General features: G+C 43.2%; 1 protein-coding gene across 1 annotated transcript; it reads left to right on the forward strand.

The window, feature by feature from the left end:
- Positions 1 to 1,450: 1,450 nt before the first annotated feature.
- On the forward strand, positions 1,451 to 17,824 carry LOC148118441 (putative inactive carboxylesterase 4). Its single transcript, XM_087900639.1, has 9 exons — positions 1,451 to 1,522; positions 2,123 to 2,219; positions 4,350 to 4,554; positions 6,525 to 6,669; positions 11,845 to 11,978; positions 13,530 to 13,683; positions 15,976 to 16,080; positions 17,393 to 17,497; positions 17,786 to 17,824. Exons 1-9 carry the CDS (start codon positions 1,451 to 1,453, stop codon positions 17,822 to 17,824), a joined length of 1,056 nt encoding a protein of 351 aa, XP_087756765.1.
- Positions 17,825 to 20,207: the final 2,383 nt, after the last annotated feature.

The following is a 20,207-nucleotide window of genomic DNA, read 5'->3' on the forward strand; positions in this document are numbered from 1 at the left end:
AACAATAAACAGCAGAACTAGTGCAGACTGCTAAAAACCAAAGATTGTAAACAGTTTTATTTCTCTAAATAAAAGACACAGATTAGCTGATTAGATTGCTAAAGATGTACTCAACAATTTGTTACTTGCAAGAAACTCACATCACCATGAAAAACTTCCACAAATAGAGGGGAAACAACATCCAAATGAGTAGAACCTGAAAGAAAGCAAGAGAAGCTATAATCATACTTGACTCAAGAGACTTCAGAACAAAAGGAGTCAGAAAAGACATATTGATAAATACACAAACCCATCCCAAAATACAATGATAGCAAATTCATAAAATGTTAGGGTACCAACACAATAGCAGTAATATCAGGACTCTAACACAAACACAATGGGTGATTTCAATACCCTCCTCTACCAATAGGGAGATCATCAAAATAAAAAAGGCAATAAATATTAGAATTAAATTACCCAGCACGTCATATGAACTCCAAAGAAATTTACGGAGTATTTCATAACAGATACAAAATCCACAATCATTTCATCATCTTATGGAATGATTTCCAAACAGGTCATATTTTAGATAATAAAGTCTTAGCAAACATAAAGCATGTACAAATATGAATATGGAAGTTGCAATAACTTCTTTCACTGTGTCAGATCATAGAGAATGAAACTATAAAGAAATCAGACAAGTATGAATAATGAAGACTGCACAATATAATTTGCAATGAACAATGATTCATTAAAGAAACAGAGGGAAGAGGGAGCAGATGACAAAATTCCTTAAGTGAAATGAAAATGGAGACACGACTTACGTGACTCAGAACAAAGGAGTTCTGTCATGGCCGCCTGCATTTTAGAAAGACATAGATATGCATCAATGGATTTAAATTCACAGAATAGTCACCCAAGGAACTATAGAGTATCTATTATTTTATCAGTTCATGAACTTTTTCCAAAATGAATCAATTGAAATTTTCTAACTTTTAAGTAATAAAAGATTCTTAAAATCAAATGAAAATGGAAACACAAACAACCTAGTGATGTATCTCAAAGACTTAAAAATAAATGGCTAAGTAAAATACACCAAATACACAACGGTAAGATGAAAAGCAGTACCCAGACATGAAAGCATGAGGAGGCGATGGACATTCTTGAAACAGGCTAGAGCCAGCCATTCTAGAGATGCACCACCTACCGCCACCTGCTGTTGTACGTTCCTATGAAAGAAGAGGACACACAACTTCGCAAATGTTTGAAGAATCCATAGATACATAGACTCTTAGAATCAATGATTGCTATCAGGGAAGCTTTACTGTATGAACATTGTGTTATATGCCCTTGTTCTGAATGGTAATGTCCTTGACCCTGAAGGTGCCATGTGGTGGGCCAGGTCACTTGGTATACATACTGCAGATACTGAAGGTTGATGGAAAGTGAGATTCCTTCCAAACTTGAGAGCATGGAGCATGAGTCTAAGAAATGCCAATCCAGGGAGACTGAGCAATGTGTCCTTACTTTCCAGTTGAGCAGTGTGAGTATGATGTAACAATTTCCTGCTTTGTATAAGGAGCCCAGACCAAAACTTCCCCCTACCTGCAGGCACCTGCCTGCTGCTGCCTGCTCCTAAGAATCCAAAGTGCATTGAGGTGACAGCGAGAGCATTGTAGGGAGAAACACGTACATAAGAAGCTGTTGGATGGGAGTCTGGCTGTTTGTAATCTGAGTATTGGATACGGACCGGACCAGATAAAAGAGGTTAAACTCCTAGTGGGTGTGGCTTAGAGGTCCCAACTGACACCCAGGAAGCTCTTTGGAAGAGGAGAGCTTTTGTGTCATCTTAGGTTACATAGCTGCCCTGGTTGATGAAAACTTAAGGAGGCGGGTCCCTGGGTCCACAGTAGAAGCATTGCTAAAGCAGCAGATACCTCACAGTCCCACAGAGTCCTGTCCATCCACAATGTGGCTCCCCTCTGGCCTAGCTTTCTCTTGCTGCTTGCAAAGCTTGGGGTAAGTTCTTTCAGATTGCAAATGTCTGGGTGTGTGTTCTCAGTCTTTGTTCTGGGCACGAGGGCATTTGCAGAACAAGGACATAATAGTCCTGGTTGCTCGGTGATATTTTGCTTTCCTGAAGTGGCGCAGTGAAGCACAAAGAACCTTAGTCTCTCAGAGACCTAGGGGAGGACAGACCCCGGATATCCAGCTGCCTGGCACAGGAAAACTGGAGAAAGGTTAGTCTGTTTCCCTGGGGTTCTTAGTCAATCTGCATGCAGGCCATAGAGAGGCTGAGCAAAATGTTGGAAATATAAATTCAGGAGCCAGACACAAGACTGACTTCCAGTCAACAACTCCAAGTCTATCCAACTCCAAGTCTATATCCTTAACTGGAGGTGCCTAGATGGTGCAGTGTCCAGATGACCCCCCCCTCTACAGTAGAGATGACAGGGTCTCCTCTTCACTGAGGACAAAATAGGAGGTGGTGTGTGGTTGTTTCTACATCATTTAGGATGCCCTAGTTCTAGAGATAGGCAAGAGGTTAGGTCAAGAGATAGACAAAAGGATTGAGTAAAAACTTAAAGCATTAGTAGAAATTTTGCTTTGGTTACATCAGACTATTGAAATGATTATTTTGTCCTCAAGCTCCCAAGAGAGAGGGACAGATCACAGGGATGGTGTAGAAGAGAAAACAGTGGGTCAGTCAGAACCAGGGTAGTGGAGGGACAAGGGCAAGGGACAGCACTATAGTTTCACTTGAAAAGAAGAGAGGAGAGTTAGCTGGCCTAGAGCTCCTCAGGGGGTCTGGGAATTATATGACTGTCCTCAGGTTTCTGGTGTTTAGATCTTGGAAACCAAGACAGGTGGGGTGACCTAGGCAAGAAACTCAGATAAAGGAGGAAACTGGGGTGGGGCCGGTATTACTTAGATCCTGAGGGTCACAGGTCCCTCAGGATATGCAGAGCCTCATGCACCAAAACAACAGATATAGAAAGCAAAATCCACCATCAGTACTGAGGTCAATGAGGGGTTTGGCATATGCCTAAGTCCCTACATGGAAGAAAACCTAAGGCAACCTGGGAATGCAGCTCCCTAATGTCGCAGATGCCCAAGTCTATTTTTGACCCAGTGCTCGGCCATCAGAACCCTGAAAGCTCTGTCTCAATTTATATCTTCCTTCCTTGTAACAGTGCAAGGTTTGAACCAAAAGGCAAGGCAGAGTAAGAACAGACAGAAATTCCGAGCAGAAATTTCTCTCGCTGCTGGCTACCCTGCAAAACCATCTCATTGTCATGTTTAGGTAATGGGTCCATGTTGAAATCTTGCCTGCTCCCCTGTTGAGTAGGCAGCTGGCAAGGCTTCTTTGAGGAACTGTGTAAAGACAAGAGAAGAATCAGAGTGGCCATGATCAAGTGTCTATAAGTCCATCAGTCATATAAGGAAAGACCAGCCTGGCTTGCACAGGTCCCACAATGAATAGAAATAGGAGAGGTGAGGAAGCTGCCAAAACTGTGTCTTCTACAAGAACGGAGACAATGGGACAGATGGCTTAACGTCCAGTCCCTCCCCTCTGGAAGAGTGTGCTCAGAACCACAAAAACAATATTCTAGAAGCTTTCCCACAGAACTACTTCTGCTGTGTATCTGTCCTCTAATTAAAACCCCTTTTCCGGTCATTCAGGGCCTTCCCTGCTGGCACTTTCTCATCCAGGATTAACTTTCTCTCTCATGGGCCCCTCCTGAGGGCGGGCATAGGGCACCCGTCCTTCCCAGCCAGGTGCTATGCTTTCTGTGAGCCACAGCACTTTCTCCTCCCTGTTCTATCAGCCCCACTCCACCACCTTCCCTTTTTCACTCATCCCCATGCTCTAAGTCACAGGTGAGCCCTCCTGAGGACGGGGACCACCGTAGTCGACCATCAGCAGTAAGTACAGAGTGTCTGCTGCCCTCCTACAAGGTGAGCCCTCCTGAGGGCAGGGACCACGCTAGTCCATCATCTCACCCAGTGAGCAGCTCTGCACCAGGATCCCAATAGATGAACGTTTCTAGCGGAAGCCAAAGCTCATATTCATGCCCAGTAACTCTCTTTCTCTCTTTCTGCAGTGACTTCGGCTGGCTGCTTTTTTCTAAAACTGGCTTTCTTAGTGTAGCTCTGGCTGTCCTGAAACTCTCTCTCTGTAGACCAAGCTGGCCTTGAATTCACAGAGATCCACCTACCTCTGCCTCCCAAGTACTGGGATTAAAGGCGTGTTCCAGAAGGGTTCAGATGATTTTATCAATGCCATCAGTCCTAAAGTGACAAACTCACGAGCAATGCAGGTCTGCCTTTTCCTTACTGATGTGTTCCCATTTTCTCTTGTCCAGCAGGGCACCCGTCCTCACCACCTGTGGTGAACACTGTTCATGGCAAAGTCCTGGGGAAATATGTCAGTTTAAAAGGATTCGCACAGCCTGTGGCCGTCTTCCTGGGAGTCCCCTTTGCCAAGCCTCCTCTTCGATCCCTGAGGTTTGCTCCACCACAGCCTGCAGAGTCCTGGAGCTTCGTGAAGAATGCCACCTCCTACCCTCCTATGTAAGCCGCTGGGGTAGGCTTCTTTCAGAGTAGAGGGGATGAAGTAAGGTACCTTACTCTCCTGTCTAGAACCTTAGTGTTGCTTGAGAATGTGTGGGCGGGGCTGTATGGGTGAAGATGAGGGTAACTGCGAGTTCTCACACCCAGGTCTGCACAGCCACCTAGTCACAGCTGTGCAGCAGCTAGTGTCCCTCAGTCAACGTAGGAACCAAGTGGAGAAGTCCACGGAGTCCAGACAGCTTCCTAAATATGTCGGTGCAGACAGTACATGTGCCCTCAGCAAGGGAGTGTTGAGGTTTCCTAAGATTCCACTTCTGGCTGTCTCCTTATCATTGCATTCATTTCTTCTAAAAATATTACTTGCTATTTTTCCCATTCTGATTGCAAATATAAGACGTAAATACTGAAAACTGAAGTCAGGGGAAAATGAAGAAATAAATGTAAAGAAAGTTAAACATCATGTACAAGTCAGCTACACAGAATTTCTGCTAGCATTTGAGCTTCTATTTCCAGTCTTTTGTTTGTGTTTGTCCTCCTTTATACAAGGATTAAAGAGACAGAAAATTTGGATAACATTTATAACATTGACATTATTCTACACTATAAATGTAGCAACCAATGTTTAGTGGTTATATTAACTAGGGATGAAACTAGACTTTATACACCTAATATTTTATTTGGGTTAAGTTCTTTTAATGTTCTTAACAGTTTAACAACACTGTGATAAGTTTGCTGTAACCAAATCATTGCACACAATCGTGGGAATTGGGAATAAGTTCAAGAAGTAACATTTCTAAATTAAAGCGTAGGAATTTGATCAGTTTGTCTCCAGAAATATCTAAGCTGCACACACTTTTCCGGGGAAATAAGAAAACTTCCATTCAGTGGAACTTTCCCCAGGCTTAGCCTTGCTCAAAAAAAAAAATGTATATAATGGATAAGCAGCAAAACGTTGTAAAAATAAAATAATGCAATGTCGGTCTTCATTTGTGGGTTCTAAACACTAATGAAGTTGAACTTGTCATCCCTCATTGGATATTTATTTTCTATTTCTGTGAATTGTGCTTCTTTCTCCCACTGGGTAGGAAAATTATTTAGACTAGAGACGTTTTGAAAGCCACCTTTCCTTTTCTGTTTCTATCATGGGACAGCTATGGAAGCATGTGATCTGAGCACCTCCAGTTTCTATTTGACAATCTGGAAGCCAGACACCATCTGTGAAACAGGATCACGGACACTTGGGTCTAGTGAGAGACTTAAATGACTTCCTGCTCAAGAGATGTTTATTGGTGCCTGGAACTCCATAGAACTCAATTATGGCTACCAACTCCACTCTACACTGGACTTGTGATTATTGCTGGGAAAGGAAGATGAAAGAACCTTTAGCAGGCCAGATGGGGAGGTGCTTGGAGACAGCACTCACTTCACCTGGCCATGGCAGGCTAAAGCCAGAGCAAGCAAAGAATTTAGCCAAGATTACCCAGCAGATCAGTGGTAGAGACAGAACCAGAAGGATGTCTTCCTGTGGTGTCCCCCAAAGATAGCATCTCTGACTTGTAATGGGCTGCCTGTCACTGCAGGTCATTTTCCTGTTTCATGGAAGTTTCCCAAGAAAGAGCATGTTTACCTACATTGGCATCTCACGACCCAGTGAGCAAACCTTGTCCAGACAGTGCGGGGAACTCCATTGTCTAGGGCGGTTGGCATATGAGTGTCTCTCTTTATGGTCCCCCTCAAAGGCTCCAGGAAGGGAGAGATACAAAATGCTGCTTCTGCAGTCGTGGGAGAATCTAGCATCTCAGAAGTCCCACCAGGAACCTATAAAGAGTCTCTTATCCCTGACAATGACTCCAGTCCCATGTGAATAACTTCAGTTATATGCTCAAAACTCCAAGTACAAGGTCAACTCCGGGGTAACAAGCCCAAACTTTAATCTAGTGGAACCTCAGATATTCTCTCTCCCCTCCCAGGTGCTCCCAAGATGCAGCTGGAGGACAGGTGCTCTCAGAACTTTTCACCAACAGAAAGGAGAACATCCCTCTACAGTTTTCTGAAGACTGTCTCTACCTGAATATATACACTCCTGCCAATTTGACAAAGAACAGCCGGCTGCCAGTAAGTGTGGGGACCACTGGACGAGTGAGCTGAGTTCCAGCCTCCCCCTCTTCTAAGCAACCAGAAAGGGATGAAGGCAGCTGGTAGCAGCGACTCAGAGGCCAGGGCTGATACCAGAGCCAAAGCTTTTTTCACAGTGTGACCTCAGATTTTACCAGTGACATCAGATTTCAGTGGAGATTATGGTACATTTGGAATGTACATTTTTTTTTGTAAATTTTATTAAATTATAAAAGTTTCCATTTCCGCCCCCCCCTCCCAACACCCTCCCACTCCCCCCACTACCCCCCTCCTTCCCCTCCGTCCCCCAGGGCAGTCAGGGTTTCCTGCCCTGTGGGAAGCTCCAGCTCCCTCCCCCTCCCTCCAGGTCCAGGAAGGCGAGCGTCCAAACAGACTGGATCCCCAAAATCCAGCATATGCAGAGGAAACAGGTCCCAGTGTCATAGTCAATGGCTTTTCAGAAAGACCCCGGGCCAGCCACAGTCAGAGAATCCGGCCAAATTCCGAGAATCTGGCTAGATCACGTCCTCGTTCAGTCCCAGTCCGACTGGCCCTGGTAAATTCTCATCAGATCCGTTCCCTTGTATCAGTGGGTGATAGCATCCCTCGCAGTACTGATTTCGTCTTTCATGTTCCTCCTCCTTCCGCTCCCCCTCCGGACCTCGGGGGGCTCAATCCGTTGCTCCAATGTGGGCCTCCGACTGCATAGCTGTCCTTCGCCAGACGAAGGATCTATGGTGATAAGCAAAATATACATCAGTATGGTCATGGGCCACGGCCGATTCAGGCACCCTCTCCTCTGTCCAGAGAGCAATCTGGGGGATTTCTCCTTGGACCTGGGATCCCATATATAATCAAGTCTCCTGTAAACCCTAAAATGGCTCCCTTAGTTGAAATATATTGTTCCCTGATCCCATATTCATCCTACCTCCCTCCCCCCCCATCCCCGGCCACCAAGCTTTCCCCGTTCCTCCCCTACTCCCTTCTCTCTAGCCCTCTCCCCCTCCATCGACCCTCCCACCCCCCCCATGCACCCGAGGTTACCTGGGACTCTTGTCTATTTCCTACCTCCTGGTGGATAGCTAAATAATCTTCATCAGGTTCATCTTCTTATTTAGCTTCTCTAGGATCACGAATAATAAGCTCAAAGACCTTTAATTATGGTTAGAATCCACTTATGAGTGAATACATACCGTGTTCCTCTTTTTGGGTCTGGCTTACCTCACTCAGTAAAGCGTTTTCTATTTCCATCCATTTGCATGCAAAATTCAAGATGTCATTGTTTTTAACAGCCGAGTAAAACTCTAATGTATATATGTTCCACACCTTTTTTAACCATTCTTCTATTGAGGGGCACCTAGGTTGTTTCCATGTTCTGGCTATTACAAATAGTGCAGCTATGAACATAGTTGAACAAATGTTCTTGTAGTATGTTAGGGAATCTTTAGGGTATATTCCCAAGAGTGGTATTGCTGGGTCCTGAGGGAGGTTGACTCCCAGTTTCCTGAGAAACCGCCACACTGATTTCCACAGTGGCTGCACGAGTTTGCATTCCCACCAACAATGGATGAGTGTTCCCCTCACCCCACATCCTCTCCAGCATAGGCTATCGTTGGTGTTTTTGACTTTAGCTATTCTGACAGGTGTAAGATGGTATCGTAACGTGGCAGGATACAAGATCAACTCCAAAAAATCAGTGGCCCTCCTATACACAAAGGATAAAGAAGCAGAGACGGAAATCAGAGAAGCATCACCTTTCATGATAGCCACAAATAGCATAAAATATCTTGGGGTTACTCTAACCAAGGAAGTGAAAGACCTATTTGACAAAAACTTTAAGTCTTTGAAGAAAGAAATTGAGGAGGATACCAGAAAATGGAAAGACCTCCCCTGCTCTTGGATTGGGAGAATCAACATAGTAAAAATGGCAATTCTACCAAAAGCAATCTATAGATTCAATGCAATCCCCATCAAAATCCCATCAAACTTCTTCACAGACCTTGAGAGAACAATAATCAAGTTTATATGGCAAAACAAAAAACCCAGGATAGCCAAAACAATCTTATACAATAAAAGAACTTCTGGAGGCATTACCATCCCTGACTTCAAACTCTATTATAGAGCTACAGTATTGAAAACAGCTTGGTATTGGCATAAGAACAGAGAAATCGACCTATGGAATCGAATAGAAGACCCAGATATTAACTCACAAACTTATGAACACCTAATTTTCGACAAGGGAGCTAAAGGTATACAATGGAAGAAGGAAAGCATCTTTAACAAATGGTGCTGGCATAACTGGATGTCAACCTGTAAAAAAATGAAAGTAGATCCATATCTATCACCATGCACAAAAATCAAGTCCAAATGGATTAAAGACATCAACATTAATCCGTCCACTTTGAACCTGATAGAAGAGAAAGTGGGAAGTAGTCTACAAGATAAAGGCACAGGAGGCCTCTTCCTAAGTAGGACCCCAGCAGCACAGACAATAAGAGAAACAATGAATAAATGGGATCTACTGAAACTGGGAAGCTTCTGTAAAGCAAAGGACACTGTCAGTAGGACAAAAAGGCTGCCTTCTGACTGGGAGAAGATCTTCACCAACCCCTCATCAGACAAAGGTCTGATCTCCAAAATATACAAAGAACTCAAGAAACTAGGCACTACAACTCTAATTAACCCAATTAAAAAATGGGGGTACTGAACTTAACAGAGAATTCACAACAGATGAACTTCGAATGGCCAGAAGACACTTAAGGTCATGCTCAACCTCCTTAGCGATCAGGGAAATGCAAATCAAAACCACCTTGGAATGTACATCTTAAATTTCCAAGTTTTCTCACAGAAATAGAAGAAAAAGAATGTTTGTTTTCATTATAAGGTTAGACTCCAATCCCCAGAAAGACTAAGAGATCATTCTTTAAAAGGGGGAATTGAAAAGGATGCTCATAGGAAATTCAGCAACCTAAATCTCTTTCTGGTTAGAGAAACTGAGGCTGTGGGAGAGAAGGGAGTGTGTCACCTTTATTCTCAGGCCCATGTGTGATCTGTCCATCGATCCTGTGCTTCTAGAGAGTGTCTGGGAGGGAGGGCGTGTGTCACCTTTATTCTCAGGCCATGGTGATCTGACCCATCATACCCATGCTTCCTAGACAGGGTCTGGCACCTTTATTCTCAGGTGATGTGTGACAAATGTAAAAACTTCCATTGCCAGGTGATGGCTTTCACTGTCCCATGAGGGAAGGAGAAATGAGAACACTGAGACAATCCCATCAGCACTTTCTCTCACTTAGGCAGCACCTGTGTAGCTCATTTCCCTGTCTAGCTGTCTTTGACACGGTCTGATGACCAAGTGAGTCATTTCACATGGAAACACAGTGCCAGAGATGGAAGAGACTGCCAAGCACAGATCAGAGGGCTGGGGGGTGGGTGGGCATCTGATGTCTGGAGATGAAAAGGAAGGTGGCGCTTTGGTTGTAAAATGGCAACAACCAACAAATTTTCCAGAAGCCCTTTGGTGTGGAGCCATGGCATGGGGGATAATTTGTAGATTTGTATGTTAAGATAAATACTACATGTGCTCAGCACTCATGGGGAGTATGACACATCACCATCTTCTACAGTGCACTGAGTAACCCCAAACACGATGGTTGGACTTGGGGTTAGAATAAGGAGAAACTTAAGCCCTTGTCCTTGTGTCTGCAGAGTTACATCATACCCTCTTCAGCACATCATTGTCCACCATCCTTTGGCTCAGCCTTCAGTCTTAGATGACACTGACTCAGTCTCTCCTGAGGCTGCAGGGATGCTCAAGGGAGGAGACAGGCTTGAGGGCTCCATGACAGGAGACATCCTAGGAGATACTCTGGCTGTGGACATGGGTTTTAGAGCCACGGGGTCTGTGCTTCCCAGATGAGAGAGCGGAGCTGTTCCTTCACCTCAGCCTGTTTTCTCACATGGGAACTGTCCTGTGAGAGCTCAATGACTCGAAAGCTGCATCGCAGTTCTACTGAGTGCTCACAGTCATGCTGACACACCAGGCAGCCCTGCAAGACAGCCTGGGTCCTGGCTCACCGTGAGCTCACTGCTCTGCAGTCATTGACACACTAGGCAGCCCTGCAGGACAGTCTGGGTCCTGGCTCACCATGAGCTCACTGTATTCAGCCATTGACACGCTAGGCAGCCCTGCAGGACAGTCTGGGTCCTGGCTCACCGTGAGCTCACTGCACTGCAGCCATGAGTAGAGAGTGGGACACTCGGCATCCAGGGGTTGGGGCCAGATGGAAGCTTTGCCTCTACCTCTGTTTTCTGTGATCTCTCGGCAAAGAGGAACACTTCTTAGTGGTCACATAGGAAAATACTTTCCCTACCTCGTGGCTAGGTTAGTTCTAGAGCATAGGACAATTCTGGGTCTGTGTGCTAATTTTGGTTTTCATTGCTGTTATCTGGATATTATTTTCATGCTCTCATTTCTTCCCTTATTGATGTGCTCTTTAAATAAAAAAATGAATTATACCTCCTCTTTAGCTTAAGTGTATTAGAGGAGCAGGTATATAGTTGGCACAGAGATAATGAAGACTGAAGACTTTCTGGAGAAAGCAAGGATGGGATGGGATTGGCAAGGTAGGGGGACTTGGGTGTGTGTGAGAGGCACATTAGGAAAGAGAGTCATTAGGATAAGTATGTGTCTCACCAGAAAAATCACTTACCTGTGGGAAAGTCTAGTACAGCACTGAGGAGTAACCTGGGATGAGATAAAGCAGAAATACAAGAGCTGACAATTCATGTTCACCCAGGCATAGGATGATAAGACCTCACTGGGGGTGAGGGAATCAATATTTACCTTTGAGCTGTTCCCATAATGAGGCTCTCAGTTGGAGAATCTTGGAAGCATTTGAGAAATGAGAAATACAGGGAGTACTGAGTTACATTCCATTCTGGGCAGGAGCTGAGAGAGTCTGAAATAGAGAGATACATGTTATAGCCTTGCTGGGCATTGGTGTTATTTGCATGATAACCATAGTGAGCAAAGCCTAGAGGCTGATGACCAAACCGAAAGACATTCACTGTGTTCCCAAGTCTGCGACCTATGACCCGACTCCCTAGCAGCACCAAAATCGAGCTCACTGCACTGAAGCTACGGATTGCAAACTTGGCTATGCTCTTGCCCAGGTGATGGTGTGGATCCATGGAGGCGCACTGGTAGTGGGTGGGGCATCCACCTATGATGGACTGGCCCTCTCTGCCCACGAAAATGTGGTGGTGGTGGCCATTCAGTACCGCCTTGGCATTTGGGGATTCTTCAGGTAAGATACTGTACTTTCTAGTCTACACATTACCCATTACATTGGACTATTTCCTGATAAGAAGACAAAATACTCGAAGCGAGTTAATTACAAAGAAATTTTTTTAACACAAGCTTTGAGGGGCTGAAAGTGGAAGAGTGGCTAGCTTAATCAGCCAGGCTACTGCTGGCGGCCCTTAGATGAAAAATAAAACATGTAGAAGAACGGAATGTACATGAAACGACCGCATGACAAGGTGGAAAGCTAAGGATAGGGGAGATCTGGCTATTTCCAAAAATTTTAAAGATGTGCTCATTTTTATTTCATGCATATGCATGTTTTGCCTACACGTATGTTTGTGAACCAAGTAAGTTATGCCTCCAGAGGCCAGAAGAGGGCTTCAGATCACTGGAACTGGAGTTATGGTTGATTATTAGATGCCACTGTTTGCTGAGATTTGAAGCTGGATACTTGACAGAAGTAGTAAGTGCTGTTATGCACTGAGCCATTGCTCCAGTCCAGATCTTGTTATTTTTATAACGAAGTTCCTTTGATGAACTAGGTCCCATGAGTTCTCTACAGACCCCTTGCAAAGCTGTGCCTTATGTGACATAGTCACCTTGTCTTTGATCTCATCAATTACGTGTACTTTCACAGATAAATAGTGCCATACCACAGTAGAGACAAGAATCCTAGCAGTTAACTGTTGGTGAACAGCTTTAGCCATGCCATAGCAGCCACTGCAAAACTCTCTGGTCACTCTGATCAGAGCTGTGGGTCTCTGCAGCCATTGCGACCTCTGCTGCAACTTTAATCAATGTTCTGGGTCTGTGCAGCCACTGCGACCTCTCCTGTAACTCTAATCACAGCTCTGGGTCTGTGGCAGGGATAATTATTAGAATAATTTATTATTATATACCTGCCATTTTAATATGACAGTCACTTTGCTTGGAGTGTTCTCTGAGACGCGAAGACCTGTGCTGTCTCTTAGCAGTGTGTCCATGTCCCTTATAATGACACAAAAGCACTTTCCAAGGCCCACAGCAGCCACGTCTACACTGTTGTCCCCCACCCTGGAATCTTTGCTTCTGCTGCTTCTTCTAAGTCTAACTCCACTCCTCAGACAGTCCTAAGGCTGTGTCCTCATTTTATTCAGGTCTCCACCCAAATCAGTGTCTCAAAGAGGGCTTTCCCAGTGAAAAGAAATAAAACATCACCCCACAGGCCACATCTGCCATGGTGTTTGCCTGATTTTCTTTTGCTATCTGGAATCATTGTCTTTTCAGCTGCCGGTTCATGGTCTGCTGTGTGAACTGAATGCAGTCAGAGATTTGAGATTTCTTCCCAGCTGTGCTCTAGCTCAGAGCAGTGCTGCATGCATGCTGGTCCCTTGGTACACAGCTGCTGGAAGATAAGCCTAGAGCCCCACATAGAGCAGTGTTGTAAAGTGAGATCCAGCTAGACTTCTGTGTCAGGACTAAAGTGTGCAGTACCCAGCCCATTTGAGGTATTGAGATCCTTGCGAGCTTTGCCATGACATCTCTGCCTAAACACTAATCTGTTCTCTTGCAGCACAGGAGATGAACACCACAAGGGCAACTGGGGTCATTTGGACCAGGTGGCTGTACTATGTTGGGTCCAGGACAACATTGCCAACTTTGGGGGCAACCCAGGCTCTGTAACCATCTTTGGAGGGTCAGCAGGAGTTTTCAGTGTCTCTGTTCTTGTAAGTGTCCCTGGGTTTATGTGTCTGTACCTCCTAAAATCCATCCACTATTCAATCCAGTCATGAACATCTTGTCTTACAAAATTGTACTCACAGCACATCATCAGATGGCAGAGACCTAAGGTCCAGTGACCCTTTAACCAGGGAAGCTCAAGCATAGACTCAAGAACTTTCAGTTTCTACACACACACACACACGCATGCACACACACATGCACACACACACACACATGCACAAATGCACATGCACACACACACACACACATGTTGTTGGAGACCACTTGCTTGTTTCCTGGCAGCCCAGACTCCCGAAATAACCACACAGAACCTGTATTAATTAAATCACTGCTTGGCCCACTAGCTCTAGCTTCTTATTAGCAAACTCTTACATCTTAATTTAACCCATTTCTATTAATCTGTGTATCACCACGAGGCTGTGGCTTACTGGAGTCTGTTTTCGGGCTACACAGTTTCTCTCGGACTCCACCTTCTTTCTCCCAGCACTCAGTTTAGCTTTCCCTACATAGCTCTGCCCTTCTCTGCTATAAGCTCAAGGAAGTTTCTTTATTAATCAATGGTATTCACAGCATACACAGGGAAATCCCATCTCTCCCTCTCTCTCCCTCTCTCTCTCCCCCCCCCCTCTCTCTCTCTCTCTCTCTCACACACACACACACACACACACACACACACACACACACACACAATTTCTTAGTATCATATGCAGGGACTCAAGAACTTTCCGTTTCTACACACTCACACACACAACTTTTTCTGTGATGTAGTGATGGTAAAAAGTACAAACAGGAGTGTGAGTTCCAGCATGAGTTAGAGCAGGTGTCCTTGTTTGGCTTCCAGCCAGAACCACTCACAAAGAAAACCTAAGGTCCAAAGACAGAGTGGAGCTTCCCTTGAGGTCTGACAGCTTCACATGTCTGAGAGGGAGGCAGCCAACTGTGAAGAACCTGGATGTCCTGGGGAAGTAGGTGTGAGAGTGGAGGGACAGGCAGAATGGGGAAGGATGGAGCAGAGACATGGGTCACAGGTGCAGACGGGGGATGTGAAGTGTCTTGGTGTGTGAGACCGAGCCTGATTAATATTTAGAGAATATACAGAAGGATCCGTGGGCTGTAAGAAACTGCCTTGGAGCTGAGTAGAAAATTAATATTAATGTATTTTCTCTATTTTTCAAACATATATTGTTTTCATACTCAGAAGGGGAAATGCTTAAGCAAAAAAAAAGAGAGAATATAGATTAATGCAAAGAAAAATGTTATTGGGGCTGGAGAGATGGCTCAGAGGTTAAGAGCATTGTCTGCTCTTCCAAAAGTCCTGAGTTCAATTCCCAGCAACCATATGGTGGCTTACAACCATCTGTGACATGCCTTCTTCTGGCATGCAGGCATACACACAGACAGAATACTGTATACATAATAAATAAATAAATAAATAAATAAATAATAAATAAATAATAGATAAATAATAAATAATAATAAATAAATAATAAATAAATAAATAAATATCTTTAAAAAAAATTAAAAAAGAAAAATGTTGTTGATCTCCCTGCCACCTAGGGATTATTACTGTAATATTTCTATTTTTATTTCTCTAATCTTAACTCAGAATTTTATTTAGCTGTCTATATCATCTATCTGACTTCTCCCATACACCTATAATCTTTTCTCTTCCTATTTCATGTTTAATCGCTCTCCTTTTTTCATTTTCTTCCAAATATATATCTACACTTGGTCTTTCATTATTTTACTCTAAATAAATTTAAAATGTAATACAACATAAATAGTTTCCTACCTGTAAAATGCTTCTTCAGCAATATCTTTTATAATTGCATAGTATTTCATGGTCAGAATAAATCCTTACTGCCAATTATTGCAATGTTAGGATCTTGAGTTGTTTCCAAGTTTTACTATGACAAAGAATAAGCTCTTTAAATTTTTTGCAGGCCTCCACGATCTTATTCCCAGGATATATTCTGACAAATGGGAATGATAGGACAGGCTCTGTGGCACAGAATTAACAAATCGTCTTTCCAGTTGCTCTTTTGAGCACCTGACACATGATCTTGCTCTGTTTCTTACTCTGGTCTCTTCCATCCCACTGATGTTCTCTTGGGGATGTCAAACCAAAGAGATCTCTGGGAAGCAGACCAGGAGAAATGACGTCTGCCATGTCCACAGAGGAATGGCCAGGGCAGAGGAGCAGCTGGAGGACACCTTAAAGAGTAACTGACCACCTTTGTAAGCATATCTCCTCCTCTTCTTCTCTCCCCTTCCAGGTGCTTTCTCCTCTGGCCAAGAACCTCTTCCACAGGGCCATTTCTGAGAGTGCTGTGGTCCTCACTAATGCTATGTTTATAGAAGATGTCAAGCCCGTTGCTGAGGTACATACACCACTCTGAACAGCATCTGTGCCCTTTGCTCTCCTGGGGTCCTCGGGGATTTTTCTTTCCATGGGGTTCATCTTAAATGCTCAACGGATGCCTGAAGTGAGAATGGGAGGACTGCTATGACTCCATCTGCACCACACTATGCAGAGTCCAAGGTCCCTTTGTATGAATAACATTGTGTAGATGCCCTGAGATCCTGCACGTCTTAGTCACATCATGTACATCAAATCTCCTTAAAAATAGGCACAGTCACATCATCCTCACCTGTGTGGAGAAACTGAGGCAAAAAAGAGATTCTATGACATACCTACCGTCAACTATTTGGGAAGAGAAGGAAGTAATATTTGAAACCTCCATAACAAATGACCTCCTTAGAAGCACTGAAATTCTGGAGGATTGTGCATATCCTGTGGTGTTAGAGATAAATATATTAATAGGGATAATTGACAGTAATGGAGATACTACTTCTGTATCCAAATTTCACTATTCCAGTTAGTATCAGAGGCAACAACACTCTGTAGGATCACCAACCAGACTTGCTGGACTAGAGTACTACCTTGGTAGAGTTTCTATTGCTGTGGAGAGACACCATGCCCATGACAACTCTTATAAAGGAAAACATTTCATTGGGGATGGCTTAGAATTCAGAGGTTTAGTCTATTATCATCATGGCCGGAAGCATGATGACATTCAGGCAGGCATGGTGTTGGAAATGTAGCTGAGAGTTCTATATCTTGACCACAAGCAGCAAAAGGAGACTGTGTCCCACACTGGGAATAGCTTGAACATCTGAGACCTCAAAGACCCCCAGTGACACATTTCCACAAAAATGGCCTCACTTACTCCAACAAGGCCATGCCTCCTAATAGCGCCACTCTCTATGGACCTATAGGGCACATTTTTATTCAAATCACCACAAGTACATTTTTAAAACTTGTCTTTAGAATTTGTGGAACCTGAGCATAGTGACTCATGCATATAATACCATTACTTTGAGGAGCAGAGGCAGGAGAATTACTGTCACTTTTAGATAAACCTAATCTATATAGCAAACTTAAGACCAACCAGAACTGTATGATGGTCTAGATAGATAGACAGATAGATAGATAAATAGATAGATAGATAGATAGATAGATAGATAGATAGATAGATAGATAGATAGATAGATAGATAGATATAGAGAGATAGATAGATACAAAGAGGGAGACCTAGATAGAAATGAATATGAGATAGAGTCCATTACATACATTAGTGGAGGGTATAGTCATTGCCTTTGATTTCTGCTGTTGGCTGTGATCTTTGACAGCTGGTTGCTAATCTTTCTGGATGTAAAACTACCACATCAGCCGTTATGGTTCATTGTTTGCGCCAGAAGACAGAGGAAGAACTCATGGAGACCTCACAAAGAATGGTAAGTATATCCATTCTACAGTCAAGTGGCCATCACTCTATGTGCTTGACTCCAATCTTCACCTGCTTAGCTGTCCTTTGTCATGGACAAACTGCATATAACAGTTTCTTGTCTTTCAGATCTGTTGTTCTCAGATCCTAGTTGTGAGTTTCATTTTCCCTTTCTTATTATTAAATAACTCATATGGTAAAGGTATTCCAATAATAACATGATTAAAAATTGTATGACAGCCCTCCAAAAGTAGGGAAGCTCACTTTGTGAACATTTTTGCTCTTGGGTGTATCTTAGGATCTGCAAGTAAACACCCTCCTGAATTCATGGGGCTGAGAGTATTCAGCAAGTTTTTTGGAAGTGTGTCATATCACAATATTATTTGATACAGAAACTAAGTTATAATTTTCTAGCCCAATTTTCCAGAATTTCTTTTTCTGCCTTAATAGGATATTAAGATAGTCATCTATCTCCCCATTTGTTCATTGATTTTCAATCAATTCACCCTTTTGTTCATCCTGTATGTTAATATTCTTTCATCAAAAGTTAGTGATATATTTCTAATTTTTCATTAATCGACTTTTCAATGTTTTTATAATCTATAAACCATCCAGTCAACTTATATCTATATTTTCCTAATCTTTTCCAGTCATACTTGTATCAACTAACCTCACACATCCACCAATTAAACTACCTATCATCTGCCAATCATCATCCAATATATGTGGAAATAATGCAGACAAAAATGGGACGTTGTTCCATCTTACACAGAACTGTTCGTAGAAATTTAAAGATATGTACTAAGTGAGATAAAAGTGACAGTAAAGATAGATAATAATTATATAGCAATATAATTATATAATTATAGGCAATAGTTCTTGGAGAAGTGACATTTGAGGATTTATGAGCAGTCATGGGAATATTCCATCACAGAACTACCACCTCGATTGGGAGAATGTTAATACAAATAAGCACAGGAATCACCTGAGCTCTTGGCCTCTCTGTCTGGACAATGGACATTCCAGGATACTCCTGGGCAAACCCTGGCAGGTCTCTCCCTGTTTGTCCATGATTTGAATAAATATGGCCTTGGTACTTTGGTCATGAAGTTCATAAAAATAATAAAAGATGTTCAAAAATTTAGATAGCTATATTCTAGTACTAGAAGAAAGAAAATATTTCAAGCATTATCTGTGTGGTACAAGAGAGCCAGACTATTCTTAGGAAAATCCAGGAAACCCAGGGGACCTAAAATTCAAGGACACCTCAAGATCGTCTGAGATCTTAAGCAAGGGCTTCCATGATTATCCATTGCTCCAGCATATAAGCACACATGCTCAAACACATACACAGTATTCCCCTCACTAACAGAGGCATGTCATACAGTGTAGCAGTCTTACCAGACACTTCTCCATAGAGGGGATACATAATAGCCACAGTGTAGTATTCTTACCAGTTGTTGGGATCTGTATGGGTGTGTCCAGGTTATTAGACCCTTATTCAAAGAATTGAAATGTGGACCCTCACAGATTTCATAGTAGCAAGGAAGGGAATTTTTCAAAGGTGAAACAGTAACGTAGATCAGAAAGAAATACATTGTCAAGAATGACAGTGAACCCCATCAGTGAGTGTACTTAAGGGTTCCACAGGATGTTTGGGGCTTCCTTTCATGAGAACCAAAAGAAAGAGGTCAGTTGCTAAGAGACATAGTGTGGGTGCTTCGCTGTTTTGACTGGTAGGCTTAGACTATGTACGCCATTTGTTGAAATGCATGGCCCATACCATGAAGCATTTGATTTTTATTATATGCATGCCCAAGAACGTTTGAGCATAAGATGACACACAGAAAGTTTCCTCAAGAAAACAGTGGAATGATGGGAATTCTGTCTCTTAGGAAAGGGAATGATAATAAAACTCTAACTTTATATTTTATTTACTTAGAAACCATCTCTTTCTCAAATGTCGCAATGGATGTGTAGGACTCTCTTAGATGGACATCACCCTATAGCCATTCTTGAATGGCTCTCTACATTCAGGGACATGGTCTTACACACAAATATCCAAAATCTTGAATTTGGAAATGCAGGAGAGAGAAACAACCTGTCATTCTCACCCATCTCACATCCAACCCCAGCTCTCTTGAGATTACCCAGTCCCTACCATGACTTTCCCATCATTCCACTGTTTTCTTGAGGAAACTTGAGGCATTGTTTCCAGAAGGAACAAGTAGGGGAAGAGAGTGAAGAGTAACAAAGGCACTGGCAGAAGACATCCTCTCCAGGGCTCCACCATCCTGATTCAGGGTCCTATGGCTTTTCTCACTTGCTTCTAATGTCCCTCAACATGTTCCATACTATGCTCATTCTGATAGCACAGGCAGGGAAAATCTGTGGGTGAGAGAACCCTGGTGCCTTGGAGGCATAGTCCAAATGACCAACTTTTGTACAAGCAAGGCTTTTAACACATCTTCTGCCTTTATCTTCATAGAAACTTTTAAAACTGAACTTACTTGGAAACCCAAAAGAGGTAAGAAATTTTTCTTCCCTACGATTACAAATGTTGAATCTTAACAGTGTTTGGCTCCAATTAACTGTGAATGCAAAATCTCCATTGTGACATTATAGTCATTCCTTGTGTGCCCTGAGAGGGGAAGTCACCTGTTACAGTAACACAGGGAGGAAGACCAGAGGTCTGGTTGTACTGACTCCCAGTGGAGTAA

This window comes from Myodes glareolus, chromosome 22 (genome assembly GCF_982192425.1).
Source record: "Myodes glareolus chromosome 22, mMyoGla1.1, whole genome shotgun sequence".
In the NCBI taxonomy this organism is placed as follows: Eukaryota; Metazoa; Chordata; class Mammalia; order Rodentia; family Cricetidae; genus Myodes; species Myodes glareolus.